The following is a 19,903-nucleotide window of genomic DNA, read 5'->3' as shown; positions in this document are numbered from 1 at the left end:
GAAAATGGATGGATGGATGTAAAGAAATATTGAAAGTTGAGTTTAGTTTTACCAGTTTCAATTTTTTTCATTTACTAAAATACTTAAATGAATAAGATTTGCAAACATTCATCTGTGCTCATAAATACTGTCATTTCAAATTGTACTTCTGTGGTTAAATCATCACTGGAAGAATCGGCGTTTCCTACGAATTATGCAGTATAGAATGTATAGCGAATGTGTAATGTCACCTTGTATGCTCCAAAAGAAGTGTGCTAAAGATAGCTGCAAAAACTTTTCAAACAAGACTCCCCGATGAGAAAACATGTCAGAGTATGAGAATTCTCCCCGTCTGAATCACCTGTTTAGGAACCAAATGCTTCACAAAAGGAAGGAAGACAAAGTTGCCTCTTTATTGTAGATAATGATCTTTTCTCAGCTGTAATGTATGCAGGCTGCTAATCTCGGCTTCATTAATATTGTATATATTCACAACCCACACCTCGTCTTCTGCACGCACTCGACGAGTACATCTCCAGTGGTACACAAGCTTTTTTGGAAGCCTGAAAAAGCTGCATGATGAGCTTATATGCAACTTCTAGCGTGAACGGGACACACACACACTAATTACTCAACTATGTGTTTACTTGGAATGGATGCAGGTGTTTTCGATAGAGATCCTTCACTGTTCCTTTTAAAATCTTTTGCTTTTGGCTAGTAATTATTTAACAGTTTGCACATTTTAACAACATTCCTTGATCACCCACAGGGAGAACTACCAATTGATTTTTCCTCAATATACTATTTTTAACGGACTGGTGAAAACTCGAAATTGCCCATAGGTTGTGAAAGTGAGTACCAACAGTTGTTTGTTTACACGTGCCCCACGATTGACTGCCGACCGGTTCGGGGTGTAACCCGATTACTAGAATAAAGTCTGGTTTATGACAGAGATGTTTATTTACATGCTGTGAAAATCGAATCTTAACATTTTATTATCATTGGAGAGCCTTGTTACGCTCGATCAGAATCGACCTAGAAATGCTTGTAAAAACTGTAAATAATTAAACAAAGCTTCAAGGTTCCTGTTAATGGACGTCTGCTATTGATACAGTCCCTTATCTTTGTTGGATTTTGTTATGCTTGTGCATCTCATACATTCAGTAATCCATATGTATTTTGACACATGTCTAGAAAATGGAAAAAAAGAGCAGACTGGCCCCATTTCCAAAGACAGCAGCAATAGACCTGCTCCGTGGAGCCAATGGGTTCAGCGACGGTTCCAGAAATAGCCTAACCCCGGTGATCCAGCTCCAACATGGCCACCGTTTGATGAGCTCACATCAGTCGGCTGTGACATGTGCTCTGACGCCCGCCGCCATCCAGTCAGTGGATGGACAAATGCATGTGCGGATGGATGGTGGAACAGATCAAAGGTGACAGATGTGGCAATAGCCATCAATATACCAAACTACTGTTCTCAGCCAATTGCTGAGTGAGTAATTAGGCAGCGGGTCACGAATTGCAGTAGTGTTTTTTTAGTTGAGAGCACAAACGCGTGTGCACATTTGAATATGCTCAATCATCACAATAAGGCCAAGTGTGCGTGCATTGGCTAACTGCCTGGAAGGTTAAGTGATGCTAACTGAAGGTCACGCTGACAAGACATATCGTGCGGAGATTCACAGACGTGTGAAGGAGCCAAGAGTGAAATTATTTAAATGACCGGCGAATACATGAGCCACACAACAACGTCTTGCCCACAAATCCCATCCATGTGTGCATGCAAGCAGCTTCTTTGTGCAGTATCTCTATTGTATACTAGAATATAAATTAGTACACACTACATTCTCCATGTTAAACTTCAACATCCCCCTGCTGTCTACACTGTTTTGTGATTGATGTGTTTGGTATGAAGCGACGATGACAAATTGAGCAGTGGAAGTGCTAAATGATGGCAGCCACTGTAGGAATCAGGTTAGATGAACGTGAAGCCGAAGAGGGAATGAATCAGAAATCAGAGAGTTTTTTTTTTCAGTCTGACGTTGAAACACAAGCACCAGTGGAGTGTTTGTTTTACTTAATGAACACACCATCTGCTCAGCATTCACTCAGATTGCAGCAGGGATGCTTGGAGAGGGGGAGCAGTCTGCTTCTCAGAGGTGAGAGGATTCTCCATTCACCTTCTGTCAACGACATGAATCACTCTGAAGAGATATTCTTTGCGAGATGATGTAGACGAACAGTGCGGCACATCCAGTTGAGGAATTGCCCGGCTTTACGATTGGCCAGAGGCTTGAAAGGGAGCGCTTTGAATGAAATACACTCGAGCTCAGAAACTTTGAAATGTTTCGTTGCTGCAGGCCATATCGGGTATTGTCTGTTCTCTTACAAAAACATTTTGTAAAGCTCCCAACTTTGTGCTCATAGTTTGGGGAAGGCCCTTTTTTGTTCCAGCTTGAGTGTGGCCCAGGGAGCTAAGTAAGTTCTGGGACGGCACAATAAACCACACTCATATTCATACCTAAGTGCAATTTACAGTCTCAAATGTTTTTGAACATTGGGAGGAAACTGCTCTTGATAGGCTCAGATTCCACATTAAGTAAATTTAAACACGTGCAAGGATGAGGCAGGCCTTTGAGAGCTTTGATTCTCCCCCAGGACTTTGTTTTACCACAATAGCTAGACAAAGATGTAACATAGATGATTCATCATTTAGCATTATGGATTTCAACAAGCTACTTATTTCGCCACGCACCTCTTTGACCTCCAGCAGCCGGCCCGGGTACTGATTCTTGGCCCGCCGCGCTGCAGCCGGAGACTTGTGGTGGGTTATAGTGACGATGTTGCCAGGCGAAGACGTGGGGGCCAGTTGCCTCTGAGAAGCTGGCGATGAAGATGGTGTAAGGTGCGGGAGGAGGGACAGGCTTCGGGTGCGACCAGAGGATGTGGGACCCTAAGGAAGGAAACATTGGTGGACTGGCCGAGAAAAACTCATTTACCAGCATCAGACATTAAAATAAGATTAAATATTTATTTCAATTTATAGACAAGGATGTGTAATGTCTTCCATGTCTTTCCTCACCAGCGCGACAACCTCTGTGTGAAAACACCGTAAAGTTCAAGCGGTTATTATCCACGCAAATCAGTCTTTGCTTTCCAGTAGTGTATCAGGAAACGGGGCGGCAGAGATGATGAGCCGCATGATAACGCAGGTCTGGTTACACCACCGGTGAGAACGAAATAGATCAAACTTGCACAACAAAGCGGTGCTCGCTCCTAGGCAAAAAAACAGCTGAGGTCATGCTGCTTGCTATGCAGTAACCGAGAAATCAAAAAGGTGATTCTGGATGTTTACTTCAATGATATAGCTTGTTTTGAGGCATCCTATTTTACATGTATACGTTGTACATAATGCAAGAATTCTACAGATGGACGTTGTTTCTCCGTTGCTATCGGTTGTATCCAATTTCTGAAACTGGAGATTTATAACACATAAGTGCTTCGTGATCTTTAGGGGCAGGATTTAATCATCTGAAGGAGAGAACATGGTTGCATTGTGCAAAGTCAAGCCACAGGCTCTGAGCAAGAAAAAGAACATTCTTAAGAATTGAGGTTTTTGTCCTCCGTAACTGGAACAGAACCCCAAGCATTTCATTAAACTGGAAACGGAAAGAAAGTATTTGATCCAAAAATATGTCTGGAGGAGGCGTAGGGGAAACAACTCAAAGAAATAGGACTGAGAAGCAGGTAAATCCAGCTACGCGCATACTGGTTTTTGAGTCTTTTATATTCTGAGAGAACACACACATGCCAAGGAAACGATCGACGTGTGTTTGTGTATTCCAGACGACTAATGCAGCACACAGAAAAGACTGACCTGTGAAAGGCAGCATGGCACCACCGGGCATCCAGACTGGCACGAAATACAAAGCAAAAAAAAAAAGCAGCAGTAGAGGAAGAAGTAGAATAAGGTAGGATAACTATTAACTTCACTGGGAACTACATGTCACGCTCTTGTCATCTTTCATGAGCACATAAAAACCTCTAACATCCTTGCAACTTTAGTACTTCATGGGCATGTATTTTTAGATGCTATTTAAAAAAAAAAAAAAAAAATTCATGAGAAGTGTGACATCATCATCAACTCAATATAGCAAATTTTGATTATTTCCCCCAAAAAAGAACAACCTTTCTTGACTGTCAATATACACAAAGACAAAATTGTTTTTTTGTCGGAGCAGATTTTGTGTGTACGATGGTTCATGGAGTATCAATCGTGGCGGGCGGGACCCTGAGATGTCCCCAGCCCAACTGAAGCACCCCGTCCAGTCTCAGAGGGAGGGCCATGGGCACTAGCCCACCACCCCTCACGCCCACCCACCCCTCACGCCAGCCACCACCACCACCCACCTGCCCAGCGAGCACCACAGCCCCTGCCACTCCCAGAGAGCACAGCGAGGGTCAGTCCACCCACCAAAAGGCCCCAACACATGAGCCACCTGCCACCAAAAAAACTATCATAGCCCAACTAAGCCAGCCCAGGTTCTCAACTGGCCTTGTTACAAGCCCTAATTTAAATCTCATTGAACATCTGTGGACACCACGGTGGAGGAGATGTAGCGCGTTGGCCTCACAGTTCTGAGGACCCGGGTTCAAATCCCATGCCTGCGTAGGTTTTACTCCGGGCACTCCGGTCTCCTCCCATATACCAAAAACATGCATTCATTGGAGACTCTAAATTGCCCCTAGGTGTGCGGCTGGTTGTCCCTATGTGCCCAGCAATTGGCTGGCAACCAGTTCAGGGTGTGCCCCGGCTCCTGGGATAGGCCTCTGCACTCCCGCGACCCTCATGAGGATGAACAGCTCAGATAACTGATGGATGAACATTTGTGAAAGGAGCTGCAACATGCACTCTGTAGAAGTGAGACAGTACTTTGCTCGCGAGGAGTGAGGAGTAGAGAATTGTTCACAATCTTGACATCTGAACAAAATGAACAAACTAATCATCTGTCCTGACAGCCCTGAAAATAGGAGGATAAATATCTTTGTGCCAGACGTTCTCTGTTACTGTGTTACAGCAGATTTGACTCAGGGCAAAACAATTCCAGTGCTGTCACTTTCTATGTTCCGAGTTCTTTGCTGTCGCTGAGCTCGGGCGGACTTGGCCCTGCGTGAGGCAGCGTGGGTGTAAGGTACAACGGTCAACTTCTGACCTGTTACATTTTACACCGCAGGATACATTCATTACACCCTCATTAGATACTCGGTGTGCACACTGGCTACATATGAACCTTTGCAGTGTACACAAACGCTTTAATGTGAAACAAACTGCTAACACACTCTATAATATAAATATGGCTAGTCATAGTTTAAGAATGACATTGCATTGATTTTCCACATTATGGCACAAAAAGGAATTTCAACAAAGGTGGCTCCAAGATGGCAAAAACTGCATGTGTTTACCTCCAACCAGCAAAAGAGTCAACAGCACTAAGTCCACAGTCTGACTCAAGCTACACTTCCTGTAAGGAGGTGAGCACAAATGATAACAACCCACTAATCATCATGAAAACAGTCCGCTTTGTTTCTACACCAATCTGATTCTTCATGTGCAACCAGTCGCAAAACTCTTGTTGGGAATTGACACAAAGAACAGCGCCAAATGTTCTGAGGAGACAAGATTTTATTGAGCACTAAAGTCCAAAAACCAGACTGCTCATCCATTCCTATCAAACGGGAAGTGACTGAGTATATTTAAGAATTTAGGCAAGGGCTCGGGGAGATATTGCAATAAATAACACAAAGAAAACATTCCAGGCAATAATAGGTGCACTGTGGAAAATGGAAATGTTTGGAACACTGAAAACGCATTCCCATTTAAATAGGATTAAATACATTCAGCATTCCTTGCCTCAAATTCAACGACCGGAATATTTGCCACCTTACTGATTCTGATACTGTACACACAACATTGCAAACACAACGCAAAAATAAACTCACAACATAGTGAATGTACAAAGGAAGTAAGCAACAAGAGTCCTTCTAATTTTATAATTCGACAAGTTCCCAGGGAATCATATCAAAAAGATCAAAATAGGTAGACACAACTCTTTCCAGGATGCTCAGTTCAATATATAAATATGCAACGACAATTTCCTCACTTACAGTGAAGAAAATGAGTATTTTAACACCCTGCTATATTGCAAGTTTTCCTTCTTAGAAATCATGGAGGGATCTGAAATTTTCAACGTAGCCGCATGTCCACAGTGAGAAAGATAATCTAAAAAGAAAAATCCAGAAATTACAATGTATGATCTTTTTTTTCAATGATTTATTTGTGTGATACAGCTGCAAATAAGTATTTGAACACCTGAGAAAACCAATGTTAATATTCGGAACAGGAGACTTTATTTGCAATTACAGAGGTCAAACGTTTCCTGTAGTTTTTCACCAGGTTTGCACACACTGCTAGAGCGATTGTGACCCGCTCCTCCACACAGATCTTCTCTAGATCAGACAGGTTTCTGGGATGTCGCTAAGAAACATGCAGTTTTAGCTCCCTCCAAAGATTTTCTGTTGAGTTTAGGTCTGGAGACTGGCTAGGCCACGCCAGAACCTTGACATGCTTCTTGCGGAGCCACTCCTTGGTTTTTCAGGCTGTGTGGTTCGGGTCATTGTCATGTTGAAAGACCGAACCACGACCCATCTTCAATGCTCTGACTGAGGGAAAGAGGTTGTTCCCCAAAATCTCACAATACATGGCCGTGGTCATCCTCTCCTTAATACAGTGCAGTCATCCTGTCCCATGTGCAGAAAAACACCCCCAAAGCATGATGCACCCCCATGCTTCACAGTAGGGATGGTGTTCTTGGGATGGAACTCATCATTTGTCTTCTTCCAAACACAGTTAGTGGAATTATGACCAAAAAGTTCAATTTTGGTCTCATCTGACCACAAAACCTTCTCCCGTGACTCCGCTGTGTTATCCAAATGGTCATTGGCAAACTTAAGACGGGCCTTTACATGTGCTGGTTTAAGCAGGGGAACCTTCCATGCCATGCATGATTTCAAACCATGATGTCTTACCAACATTCACTTTGGAAACTGTGGTCCCAGCTCTTTTCAGGTCTAAAGAATCCCATACCAGATCGGTCGTGGCCCGGGTTAACAACGCCCGCCCCCGGCACTGCTAACCTGCAGGGCGTCGGTGGAAATTCAGCTACTGTGGGTCGAAGACAAAGAAGAGGAGGAAACCGGATCCAGCGTCAGAAGAAAAAGAGGAATGCACAGAGCCTACAACTGAGTGTAGGGACTTTGAATGTTGGGACTATGACAGGAAAAGCTCAGGAGTTGGTTGACATGATGATTAGGAGAAAGGTTGATATTCTGTGCATCCAAGAGAGCAGGTGGAAAGGTAGTAAGGCTAGAAGTTTGGGAGCAGGGTTTAAATTATTCTACCACGGAGTAGATGGGAAGAGAAATGGAGTAGGGGTTATTTTAAAGGAAGAGCTGGCTAAGAATGTCTTGGAGGTGAAAAGAGTATCAGATCGAGTGATGAGACTAAAATTTGAAATTGAGGGTGTTATGTACAATGTGGTTAGCGGCTATGCACCACAGGTAGGATGTGACCTAGAGTTGAAAGAGAAATTCTGGAAGGAACTAGATGAAGTAGTTCTGAGCATCCCAGACAGCGAGAGAGTTGTGATTGGTGCAGATTGTAATGGACATATTGGTAAAGGAAACAGGGGCGATGAAGAAGTGATGGGTAAGTACGGCATCCAGGAAAGGAACTTTGAAGGGCAGATGGTGGTGGACTTTGCAAAAAGGATGGAGATGGCTGTAGTGAACACTTATTTCCAGAAGAGGGAGGAGCATATAGTGACCTACAAGAGCGGAGGTAGAACCACGCAGGTAGATTATATTTTGTGCAGACGATGTAATCTGAAGGAGGTTACTGACTGTAAAGTAGTGGTAGGGGAGAGTGTAGCTCGACAGCATAGGATGGTAGTATGTAGGATGATTCTGGTGGTGGGTAGGAAGATTAAGAAGACAAAGGTAGAGCAGAGAACCATGTGGTGGAAGCTGAGAAAGGAAGAATGTTGTGCGGCCTTCCGGAAAGAGGTGAGACAGGCTCTCGATGGACAACCGAAGCTCCCGGAAGACTGGACGACGACAGCCAAGGTGATCAGAGAAACAGGCAGGAGAGTACTTGGTGTGTCATCTGGTAGGAAAGGGGAGAAGGAGACTTGGTGGTGGAACCCCAAAATACAGGGAGTCATACAAGGAAAGAGATTAGCAAAGAAGAAGTGGGATACTGAGAGGACTGAGGAGAGGCGAAAGGAGTACATCGAGATGCGACGTAGGGCAAAGGTAGAGGTGGCAAAGGCTAAACAAGAGGCATATGAAGACATGTACACCAGGTTGGACACGAAAGAAGGAGAAAAGGATCTCTACAGGTTGGCCAGACAGAGGGATAGAGATGGAAGGATGTGCAGAAGGTTAGGGTGATTAAGGATAGAGATGGAAATGTGTTGACTGGTGCCGGTAGTGTGCTAAATAGATGGAAAGAATACTTTGAGAAGTTGATGAATGAAGAAAATGACAGAGAAGGAAGAGTTGAAGAGGCAAGAGTGAAGGACCAGGAAGTGGAAATGATTACTAAGGGGGAAGTCAGAAAGGCATTACAAAGGATGAAAAATGGGAAGGCAGTTGGTCCTGATGACATACCGGTAGAGGTATGGAAGCAATTTGGAGAGATGGCTGTGGAGTTTTTGACCAACTTATTCAACAGAATACTAGCGGGCGAAAAGATTCCTGAAGAATGGAGGAAAAGTGTTCGAGTTCCCATTTTTAAGAACAAAGGGGATGTTCAGAGCTGTGGGAACTATAGAGGAATAAAGTTGATGAGCCACACAATGAAGTTATGGGAAGAGTAGTGGAGGCTAGACTCAGGACAGAAGTAAGTATCTGCGAGCAACAGTATGGTTTCATGCCTAGAAAGAGTACCACAGATGCATTATTTGCCTTGAGGATGCTCGTGGAAAAGTACAGAGGTCAGAAGGAGCTACATTGTGTCTTTGTGGATCTAGAGAAAGCCTATGACAGAGTACCAAGAGAGGAACTGTGGTACTGCATGCGTAAGTCTGGTGTGGCAGAGAAGTATGTTAAAATAGTACAGGACATGTATGATGGCAGCAGAACAATGGTGAGGTGTGCCTTAGGTGTGACAGAGGAATTTAAGGTGGAGGTGGGACTGCATCAGGGATCAGCTCTGAGCCCCTTCCTGTTTGCAGTGGTAATGGATAGGCTGACAGATGAGGTTAGACTGGAGTCCCCTTGGACCATGATGTTCGCAGATGATATTGTCATATGCAGTGAAAGCAGGGAGCATGCAGAGGAACAATTGGAAAGATGGAGACATGCACTGGAAAGGAGAGGAATGAAGATTAGCAGAAGTAAAACAGAATATATGTGCGTGAATGAGAAAAGTAGAGGGGGAAGAGTGAGGCTACAGGGAGAAGAGATAGCGAGGGTGGACGACTTCAAATACTTGGGGTCAACAATACAGAGCAATGGAGAGTGTGGTCAGGAAGTGAAGAAACGGGTCCAAGCAGGTTGGAACAGCTGGCGAAAGGTGTCTGGTGTGTTATGTGACAGAAGAGTCTCTGCTAGGATGAAGGGCAAAGTTTACAAAACAGTGGTGAGGCCGGCCATGATGTACGGATTAGAGACGGTGGCACTGAAGAAACAACAGGAAGCTGAACTGGAGGTGGCAGAAATGAAGATGTTGAGGTTCTCGCTCGGAGTGACCAGGTTGGATAGGATTAGAAATGAGCTCATTCGAGGGACAGCCAAAGCTGGATGTTTTGGAGACAAGATTCGAGAGAGCAGACTTCGATGGTTTGGACATGTTCAGAGGCGAGAGAGTGAGTATATTGGTAGAAGGATGCTGAGGATGGAGCTCCCAGGCAAAAGAGCGAGAGGAAGACCAAAGAGAAGGTTTATGGATGTGGTGAGGGAAGACATGAGGGCAGTTGGGGTTAGAGAGGAAGATGCAGGAGATAGGCTAAGATGGCAAAAGATGACACGCTGTGGCGACCCCTAACGGGACAAGCCGAAAGGAAAAGAAGAAGGTCCCAGCTCTTTTCAGGTCATTGACCAAGGTCTGTCGTGTAGTCCTGGGCAGATTCCTCACCTTTCTACAATGAAAATTTCAGACCCCTCCATGATTTCTAAGTGGGAGAACTTGTAATGTCGCAGTGTGTTCAAATACTTATTTTCTTCACTGTATAAATGCAAATGCATAAAACTCCCCCCGTATTTCTTAATGATAAACAACAGAACTACTTTTTTGTGGCAGAGCATATATCACTGACTCCATCCATGTAATCAGAGCAGCAGTCAAGAATCATGGAAAGAAAAGAAGAAAAAAAAAGTTCACTTAAGCTGCACAGTGCAGACGGCAGGAGTGAAGTACACTTTGATTTGTTTGCCCAACTATTTCAGTCCCATCTTTTTGACTAATTTTCTCGTCACCTGTATCACACCCAGCGGCTTTCTGGCGAGGAGATGAGCCGAATAATGATGCTTAATAAGCGCACGGCAGTACATGCTGTGACGGAGGAGTACGAGTCAACACACACACGGGACATTATGAGGTGAAATGAAGCAGTGCACATCTTAAATCAGACTGGCTGTGTGTGTACATTAGACGTGACTCACCAGCACATCTTGTCCTCCCCCCGCTTCTTCAGCACTCAGGTGTTCATCCGAGCCCTTCATCTTCCTTACCTAATAACCACACACACACACACACACAAAGAACTTGCTTGCAGGAAGTTGAGGGATGCAGAATGCAGAGATTTCACAATCACTTTGTTATATATAATTTCATAGTGTTTCAAATCCCATGAAATGTTCTCCAATTTGGAGATCAAAATATGCCTTGAAAATGGCAGGAATAGACGGCAGTTGTGTGATTTAGTCACTAAATATGGGTTGTCTATGTTGAAGCACATCAATCACTTTTAGATATGAAGCTGACATGTTCTTACTGCAACAGTAGTCATTATTGTAAATGTCTTGTTTCTAGCCTGTGGTGAAAATATTTCTTACATCCCAGCCACTGTGGTTTCAGAGGCAATTAAATGAATAGCAAAAACCGGCAAGTTAACAGTTACTGTGTGCACGGTCACTTGATTTCAACATGTTGTGTACAGAAAAAGGGATTCGATATACATTGCATTGTAGTTTATATTTTCATCAATAGTATCTAATAGATTAATATATTTGACGATTGTACAAGAAAGCATGATCATCATTGCAAGTACTGTTACAAAATATGAAATAATGATAAATGAAAAAATAGCTAGACTTGATGTGTTGGTGAACAGGCAAAGGTTGAATCTATTACCCAAACACAAAATTGATGGCGTTTGGCGCACATTGGAGGGCGCCACTTGTTTATGTCCCCTTTTAAGTGGAAGACTGAGTTTAGAGAGTCATGCAGCTCAATTCATTAGGATGCATTATTGTTATTATTGCAAGTGAAAGTACTCCCTTGTGGCCAGCCCGGTTACCTCACATCTATCGGAGCAGTGTTAATGTTCAGTGGGGTGCCAAGTGGGAGCTAGTGACCGGCATTTGACTACCTTGAAATTTCACAAGGGTTGCAGGATTGCTGGTGCCTATCCCGGCTAGCTTCGGGCAGGAGGCAGGGTACACCCTGAACTGGTTGCCAGCCAATTGCAGGGCATGTAGAAACAACCAACCATTCACATTCCTATTCACACCGATGGACAATTTAGAGTTTTCAATTAACCTACCAGCCATATTTTGAGATTAGGGAGGAAGGGAGGAAGCTGGAGTATAGGAGAAAACCCACACAGGAACAGGGAGAACACACAAACTACACACTAGTGAGGTTGGATTTGAACCCGGGTCCTCAGCAAGATGAGGCTTATGTGCTTCCCATTTTACCCACCGTACATATTTCACTCATGTGAAAAATCTAGATGACAATGGAAATAAAGATACATTGTATACAGTTGTGTTTGGACTTTATATGTAAAGATGTGTTAGTATGCAGTGACCAGAAACCTGTTGAAATTATGAACCTGAGCAGAGTTGACTAGATGAGGAGTGGAGGGAACACCAAGGTCATGTCAAGGATTTTATTTTCTCCTAAGCAATAAGAAGATGAATCTAAGAAATATTTGGCACTGGAAATTGCTTGTAGCAGGATTTTTTTGTTTTTCTTTTTTTTTTTTTTTACCTTGGCACTGCAGTCAGAATGTCGCCTGACGCATGCTTGGAGCTGGCTCACCCAATACAGCTGCTCTTTGGCATCAGAGGCTGGAAAGATACAGCAAAAACAAAATTCAAAGTTTATTTACATGCGTCACTTCCGATGCGTGCAATAATTTCTTAGAGGAGGTCACAGTTGGGTCGATACGTAGTTAAGTCTTCATGTCCACTGATGGCTCCCATTCGTTTTCTTTTATACTGTCCAATTGCACAGATGAACATTTGAATTTGATTAAGGATCGAAGCTCATGACGAACTGGAATAAGAAAATGCACGTCTTCTAAATATAGCTATTCCTTGATCAAATTAGGTAAATAAGAATATTAAATTACCGACTTACCATTTATTTGGGCGCAGATTTCTACCGTGCTGTTTTCGGGATTATAAAAACAAGTTGGACAGCTACTTTCTGTACACTGAAAACTTTCAAACCAGGGACAGGTGATAGCCCTAAAAATTGAAAACCTTGGGTGGAATTGAAAAATTGTCAAGTGGGTGGGGCTGAAACAATTAGTGCCCCTCCCCCTCATTGTGACACTCTGACCCCCACGGGGCATACTATCATGCACTCCTGGAATAACTTTTTGGGGGGATCACCCTCAAGGCCATCTTGATGTCCTTTTGCTTTTCAAATGTGTCCCCTTCCCTTTTAAATTGTTGACCTAATCATCCAGTAAGCTTTTACAGAATTGAATTTTTTGCTCAATATCTTCGCAAGCTCTCATGAGAAGAGCCTGCTTGAACGCAACCTTGTCGAAAACAAACGAGACTTTACCACAGAGGTGTCAATCAGATTCAAACCGCTGCACCAGACTCCCTTGATGCGTGCCCACAAAAAAGAAAAAAACAATTTTTTACAGGTGCGTGGAAGTCCCATACGTATCTGACATTGAGCACCAACAATCTAACCATGAAGTTTTTAGCATAATGTGGGTCACGCAGTACTGATGTAGTCACTGTTCCCATTACATGCACTTAACAAATAAGGTAGCAGAATTATCAGGTTGGATTTTCAAATAATGTTGGATCTTTATTACGTGTTAATCTCTACTTTATTTATAAGTGAAAGACACTCCATCATATTAGAGAATATTTTGAGCAGCAAAGAGGAATTAAGAAACCCCTTCATCTACCTGTTCAAGTTTTAATATTTAAACCTTTTTGTTTCTTTTCCTTGCGTGTTTGAAGTGGTAAGTTTGTTTGCACTTGAGAATTCAGCGTGAACTTGTCATTTTGAGTTTGAAAATTGGAAATCAAATACTGTATCTCTTTCCACCCATCGCCCCAAGAAATCTCTTCGTCATAAAAAGAGCTAGTTTCACGGTAGAAATAAATATCTTTTTCATCAATTTATTTGAGTGACGCGCACAAGCCGAGCTGGGATTTCTACTCTGTTAATTATTGTCTAAATTACACCCCATTTTATTACAATGTTGTTAATCAAACTATCTCTATCATAAAACCTTTATTGAATGTTAAGACAATGTTTGATTGCCATTTTAGCACTGAACTGGCATCCTTGCACAGTATTACGACTTTTAATATTAAAACATGAGACAACAAAACAGGTCTTCCATGAGATGCTGATTCCAAAGTTATTTTACTTACAGTGAAGAAAATGAGCATTTGAACAGCCTGCTATATTGCAAGTTCTCCCACTTAGAAATTATAGAGGTGTCTGAAATTTACATCGTAGGTGCGTGTCCACTATGAGAGACATAATCTAAAAAGAAAAATCCAGAAATCACAATGTAGGATTTTTTTAACGATTTATTTGTGTGATGCAGCTGCAAATAAGTATTTGAACACCTGTCTTATCAGCTAGACTTACAGGTATGACCCTCAAAGACCTGTTAGTCCGCGTTTAAAAGTCCACCTCCACTCCATGTATTATCCTGAATCAGATGAACCTGGGTGAGGTCGTTAGCTGCATAAAGACAAATATCCACCCCATACAATCAGTAAGACTCAAACTTGTAACATGGCCAAGACCAAAGAGTTGTCCATAGACATCAGAGACAAAATTGTAAAACTCCACACGGCTGGAAAGGGCTACGGAGAAATTGGCAAGCAGCTTAGTGAAAAAAGGTCCACTGTTGGAGCAATCATTAGAAAATGGAAGAAGCTAAACGTGACGGTCAATCTCAATCAGAGTGGAGCCCCAAGGAAGATATCACCTCATGGAGTCTCAATGATCCTCAGAAAGGTGAGGAATCAGCCCAGGACTATACAACAGGACTCGGTCAATGACCTGAAAAGAGCTGGGACCACCATTTCCAAGGTGACTGTTGGTAATACACTAAGACGTCATGGTTTGAAATCATGCATGGCACGGAAAGTTCCCCTTCTTAAACCAGCACACATCAAGGCCCATCTTAAGTTTGCGAATGACCATTTTGATAATACAGAGGAGTCACGGGAGAAATTTTTCTGGTCAGATGAGACCAAAATGGAACTTTTTGGTCATAATTCCACTAACTGTGTTTGGAGGAAGACGATGATGAATTCCATCCCAAGAACACCATCCCTACTGTGAAAAATGGGGGTGCATCATGCTTTGGGGGTGTTTTTCTGCACATGGGACAGGACGACTGCACTGTTTTAAGGAGAGGATGACTGCAGCCATGTATTGTGAGATTTTGGGGAACAACCTCTTTCCCTCAGAGCATTGAAGATGGGTCGTGGCTGGGTCTTTCAACGTGGCAATGACCCGGAAGCACACAGTCAGGAAAAATAAGTAGTGGCTCCAAAAGAAGCATATCAAGGTTCTGGTGTCTGTCTCCAGACCTAAACCCAATAGGAAATATTGCTGAAACTCCATGTTTCTCAGCGACAGCCAGAAATCTGTCTGATCTAGAGAAGATATGTGTGAAGGAGCGAGACAAAATCCCTCCTACAGTGTCTGCAAACCTGGCGAACAACTACAGGAAACGTTTGACCTCTGTAATTGCAAACAAAGGCTACTGTACCAAATATTAACATTGGTTTGCAGCTGTATCACACAAATAAATCATTAAAAAAATCCTACATTGTGATTTCTGGATTTTTCTTTTTAGATTATCTCTCTCTCTGTAGACACGCACCTACGATGAAAATTTCAGACCCCTCCATGATTTCTAAGTGGGAGAACTTGCAATATAGCAGGGTGTTCAAATACTTATTTCCTTTACTGTACAAAATACTGTTTAAGATGGCTACTTTCAGGTTTTGGATCAAACTAACATTAATTCAAATGATCTAGGATTCCCAAGAGCCTTCTCCACTTCTTCAGTAACGCTCAGTCGCACTGAATATTCCTAACATTATTCATAGTCAAGAGAACAGAATTATTTTTTTCACGTTGAGGATTGTCAGACATCCAAATGAGCCCTTTTTGAAACAAGCCTATCATCTGATTCAGTGACAGTAGCGATGTGACAAATATATTAATTTACCACCTGAGCACCTGCACAGGCTGACATCAAAGATGAAGCAAGACTGTCTGCGTCTGATGGCTTTGAAATTGTCACTCATGCTTTTGTTGTGAAGGCAAAAAAAAAAACGAGCTGTTGGAGGTCGTTCATAAATACAATTACAGGTTCTTACATTCAGACACAATGAAATGGAGCAGAAAGGTGGTCAGTTGTTGTAGGAGAGAAACCCTTGAGGGAAGGAGGGAGGATTACTAACACATCGCATGTATTCTCTTACCAATGGAAAAGCGGTGAGAAATGCATGTTTTAAAAAAAAAAAAAAAAAAAAAAAAGAAAGTTTCAAGACAAAGAGAGGCAGCATTTGGAAAAAAGAGGAAACATCAGTGAGATAATACACATAGCAGCCCACATCAAAAGCTACGCAAGCCATAAAAACTGGAAAATGACTCCTCGCTGAACTTTAATGTTTCACTCTGCGCTCCCCCCCCCCACCCCCCCTAGGATTTCAGGGCATTCCCATGGTTACCAATACTAAATCTGAAAACACTAGCTAATCTTCATCCCTGATTGTTGAAGATACACGTATGAGCTACTTAGTATCCTACTGTTTGACCAAATACTTCTTTTTAGGACTCCTGTTGCTTTGTCTCTGAAATTCGACAACAAGCTGTCTGTGCTTTGTTTGAGAAGTTGCAAATATTCATTTTCTCTCTCAGGGGGTGTCAGGATTAACTATTAGACCAAAGTATTTGGTCACGTGATCACTGGACATTCAGTATGTGAAAATGGAAGTCAGTATAATGGCTTGTCCTTTTCAGGGAAGCCTTTCCACAAGATGTCGAGATGTCCCCGATGGCTCGCCGTCTCTATTCTGGTTGATCCCAAAGGTGCTGGATTGGCTTGAGGTCACTGTTCTGTTTTTCCACACAAAACCTGTCCTAGCATGCTTTTATAGACTTTGCTTCGTGCAGTGGGACCTCGTCATGTTGAAACTGAAAGACTTGAAAAATAATGATTCAAGGGAAATGTTGATAACTGATTGAAGAGTTGTTTCTGGATATTTTTGTCTACACAGTATATTCCCCCAAATGCTTTATCATTAAGGCCCTCGAAAATAAAAAGCCCTCAGTTTTTGTGCTACTCTTAGCACAACACACATGGTCCGCTGAGTTATTCCGGGAATATAGGCCAAGTTCTTCTTGTTTCGAAATCATTCTCCCAAGAGCATAACGGGGCATCCAAGTTCCAGTGACTAGTGCTGAAACAGCCTCCCAAAAGAATGGTCAGTGAAAGAAAAGGCCCTAGGCACGGAGAAAAGCATGTCTGCTGTTAAAATTCCCATCTTCTTCAAATGTGTTAAAAGCAAACATGTCTGGTCAAATGTTTACAGTGCAACCAGTTAAATCGACATTGATGAATTTCTGGTTGATTCCCTGTTTAAACTCGATTGGCCCATTTATACTGCATGCCACCATCGATAGTCAAGAAGTTAACTTATTCTTAAAGTTGTATGTAAATTAATCTAGCTAGCTAGCAAGATAGCTAATATGAACGCTCTTATCAAATTGACGGTTGCTCAAGTAATTACCCATTGTGTTTAAAATGTAACAGGATATAAAAAAAAAAAAGCCCGTCTCCTTCCTAAATTAAACACACCCTTTCCTACTTGACGTTGTAATAAGTAAATCAGCTCGGGCGAGTCGCGGCGTCACACCTCTGAGTTTATACAGCTCTCCACTGACAGAGTTGACAATGAACATGTGCGGCGCCTCATCACTCGGAGTCACCGTGGCACCGATCAAAGGGAGGGACCCTCGCGGCTTCTGGCTCCTTCCCGGCTCGTTGACATAGTACAGCAGCAGCCCTAAATCTGGATCTAACACAAAGTACCTGGCAAAAAAAGAGTGGGATAAGCTAGTGAGGAGGGCAACAGAAAACTAGACAGAAGTCAGGTTAGTTTGTTAAAATGTAGCTTTGTCCTTTCTTTCTTTCTTTCTTTCTTTCTCTAACACCCCCAGCTATCCTTGACTACTTTAGATTAAATCATTTAAAATTTATAAATGTGACTGAGAGGTGACCACAAAAATCTGAATTGACCTGTCCTCCCAATCCAAAAGTTCAAAGATCAGATACAACTAATTACCAGCAACAAAATGGTATAATTATGCATTCCATCTTGATGGCTACTTGTTTTGCAGTTTGAAGACCTGCTTTGAGGTCTGCCAATATAGGACGATTTCGACTGCTCCATTGCCAAACTATTTTTATGCGCTCAATTCAAACACACAATGCATTGCATACCAAAATGATGACAGTCCCAATGTGTGTCAACAGTCTTTGTTCTGATGCATGTAAGTATATTATAAATGTATTTTCTAGAGGTCTTATCCTGCTTCCGGGGAGCTGGAATCCATGCCTCCTGATTTCAGGCAAAAAACAGATGACACCCTGGAGTGCTGTATAGAGACAGGCAATCAATCGTACTCACCGTCACTGAGGGGGATCTGAACCCCCATCGCCTGCATGGAAGTCTGGCCAGTGAACCAAAAGAGTGCAGACTAAATAGAAACCCTCTCTTAAAATCTTAGTCATCATTAAGCAAGAGTACTGACCCACTACCTCGATTTGATTTCTTAGAAGTGCTCTATGGTTTACACAATTCCCAACCGATTCATCTTGAAGCATTCTAGCACTCCCGTAATCCTTGTGAGGATAGGCGGCTCAGAAAATGGATGGATGGATGGATGGATGATTAAAGGGACCCGTATGGCATTGAACTCACACACACATAAGACCAGGGCCAAGCCATATATGTATGAATACAATTCTGAGGGAAGAGATATATATAACGTGTTTAAGTCCTTTTATACAGGTAGAATTAAGGGAAATACAGACTAGGACGAATAGAAGAAGAACCCCTATATTTCACAAATTTAGGCCCAGAAGTGCAACTTCACGCACATGCACACATTCAAACGGGTAATTGATGTGGTCTTGCGGACATCACCAATATCAAAGCGCAAACAAGAAGAGATTTTCCCATTGTGATACTTAATCAGATGGCATCACTCGGGAATCAGAATCTCCCGCTTCCTCAAAGTGGGCTTGGAGATTCAGAAGGCACAGACTGATGCCTCGCGATAAGAATTTAATTTCCAACAGCCACAGAAGAATGAGTGTGACAAAAACAACTCGTCTGTTCCATTTAACGCTTTTCCAGCTTCTGCTACCCAACATAGGCCGGATTGTCAGCGATGTTTTTCTGCTGACCTATAGTTAAAGTTCAGTATAGCGGCCTGAAAAAAAAAAAAAAAAACGTTGGTTGTCCTTCCCCTCTCCGTTTTCTCTGGATTGCCTTCTTTCGGCTGAAGGTGATAATCAATGTTCTCCCTCCACATCCAATTACAGTACTGACGTGTAATGTCATGTCACATTATGGTTGCAGTGCCCTTTATAAAAACCCTAAAGACGGTGTGTCCAAACCTAGTTCTCCACCAAGTGCCACATACAGAAGAATCTCTTGTTTTGCAGGTGGTTTCACGTGACATTCTGCATATAGTGGATTAAATGCATCACTGACATGAAGTTTAGTTCATGTTTGAGCGGCTATTGGTTAATTAAATTGTAACGTGTACATAGACTACTTGTGTCTTTAGATTTCAAAGAGACAAGATGAAGTTGGATGGAGTTTTGTCTCATCTTTGAGTTACAAACCTTGCGTGTTGCCATTGGTCTTCTTCCCTATTTTATCCAGAACATAATCTTTGAATCCAAATGAAATCATCTTTGGAGCTGTCCTCCCTCCGTGATACTTACTTAATGAGGTAGCCTCATCACTACGCCTGACTGGTGGCCGGGTTGCCTGCTTTGCGCTGTGCATTATCACGAAAAATACTTTTCCTTCAATAATAAAAGGCACGCTATTTTGAAAATTCAGATTTTTAAATGTGAATAGGATGACTTGTCAAATCCTGCAGTTTAAAAAAAAATCAAGTCCTTAAGTCTTTAAATTTTAGCCAACCAAGTCGCAAGTGCTCAAATTAGTACTCGAGACAAGTCATGTGACTAAAGTGCCTCACCGATGGATGGATGGATGGATGGATGGATGGATGGATGGATGGATGGGGTAAGACTTCCTGACCTTTGTATTGCTTCTCTGTAGTTTTCATGTGCACCCATCAAGTGTAACCACATCAAGCAAA

The 19,903-nt window shown here is 42.5% G+C and overlaps 1 protein-coding gene across 2 annotated transcripts in view; it reads right to left on the bottom strand.

The window, feature by feature from the left end:
* Positions 1-19,903, bottom strand: part of LOC133501527 (oxysterol-binding protein-related protein 10) — a 49,689-nt gene that overhangs the window by 18,510 nt on the left and 11,276 nt on the right. For both annotated transcript variants that reach the window (XM_061821437.1, XM_061821392.1), the window contains exons 2-5: positions 17,416-17,591; positions 12,257-12,336; positions 10,705-10,773; positions 2,738-2,935 (exon numbers count right to left, since the gene is read on the bottom strand). In XM_061821437.1, coding sequence (XP_061677421.1) covers positions 2,738-2,935; positions 10,705-10,773; positions 12,257-12,336; positions 17,416-17,591 — 523 coding nt within the window. The remainder of the gene's footprint in view (positions 1-2,737; positions 2,936-10,704; positions 10,774-12,256; positions 12,337-17,415; positions 17,592-19,903) is intronic.

This window comes from Syngnathoides biaculeatus, chromosome 1 (genome assembly GCF_019802595.1).
Source record: "Syngnathoides biaculeatus isolate LvHL_M chromosome 1, ASM1980259v1, whole genome shotgun sequence".
In the NCBI taxonomy this organism is placed as follows: Eukaryota; Metazoa; Chordata; class Actinopteri; order Syngnathiformes; family Syngnathidae; genus Syngnathoides; species Syngnathoides biaculeatus.
This window is presented reverse-complemented; position numbering and strand designations above follow the sequence as displayed.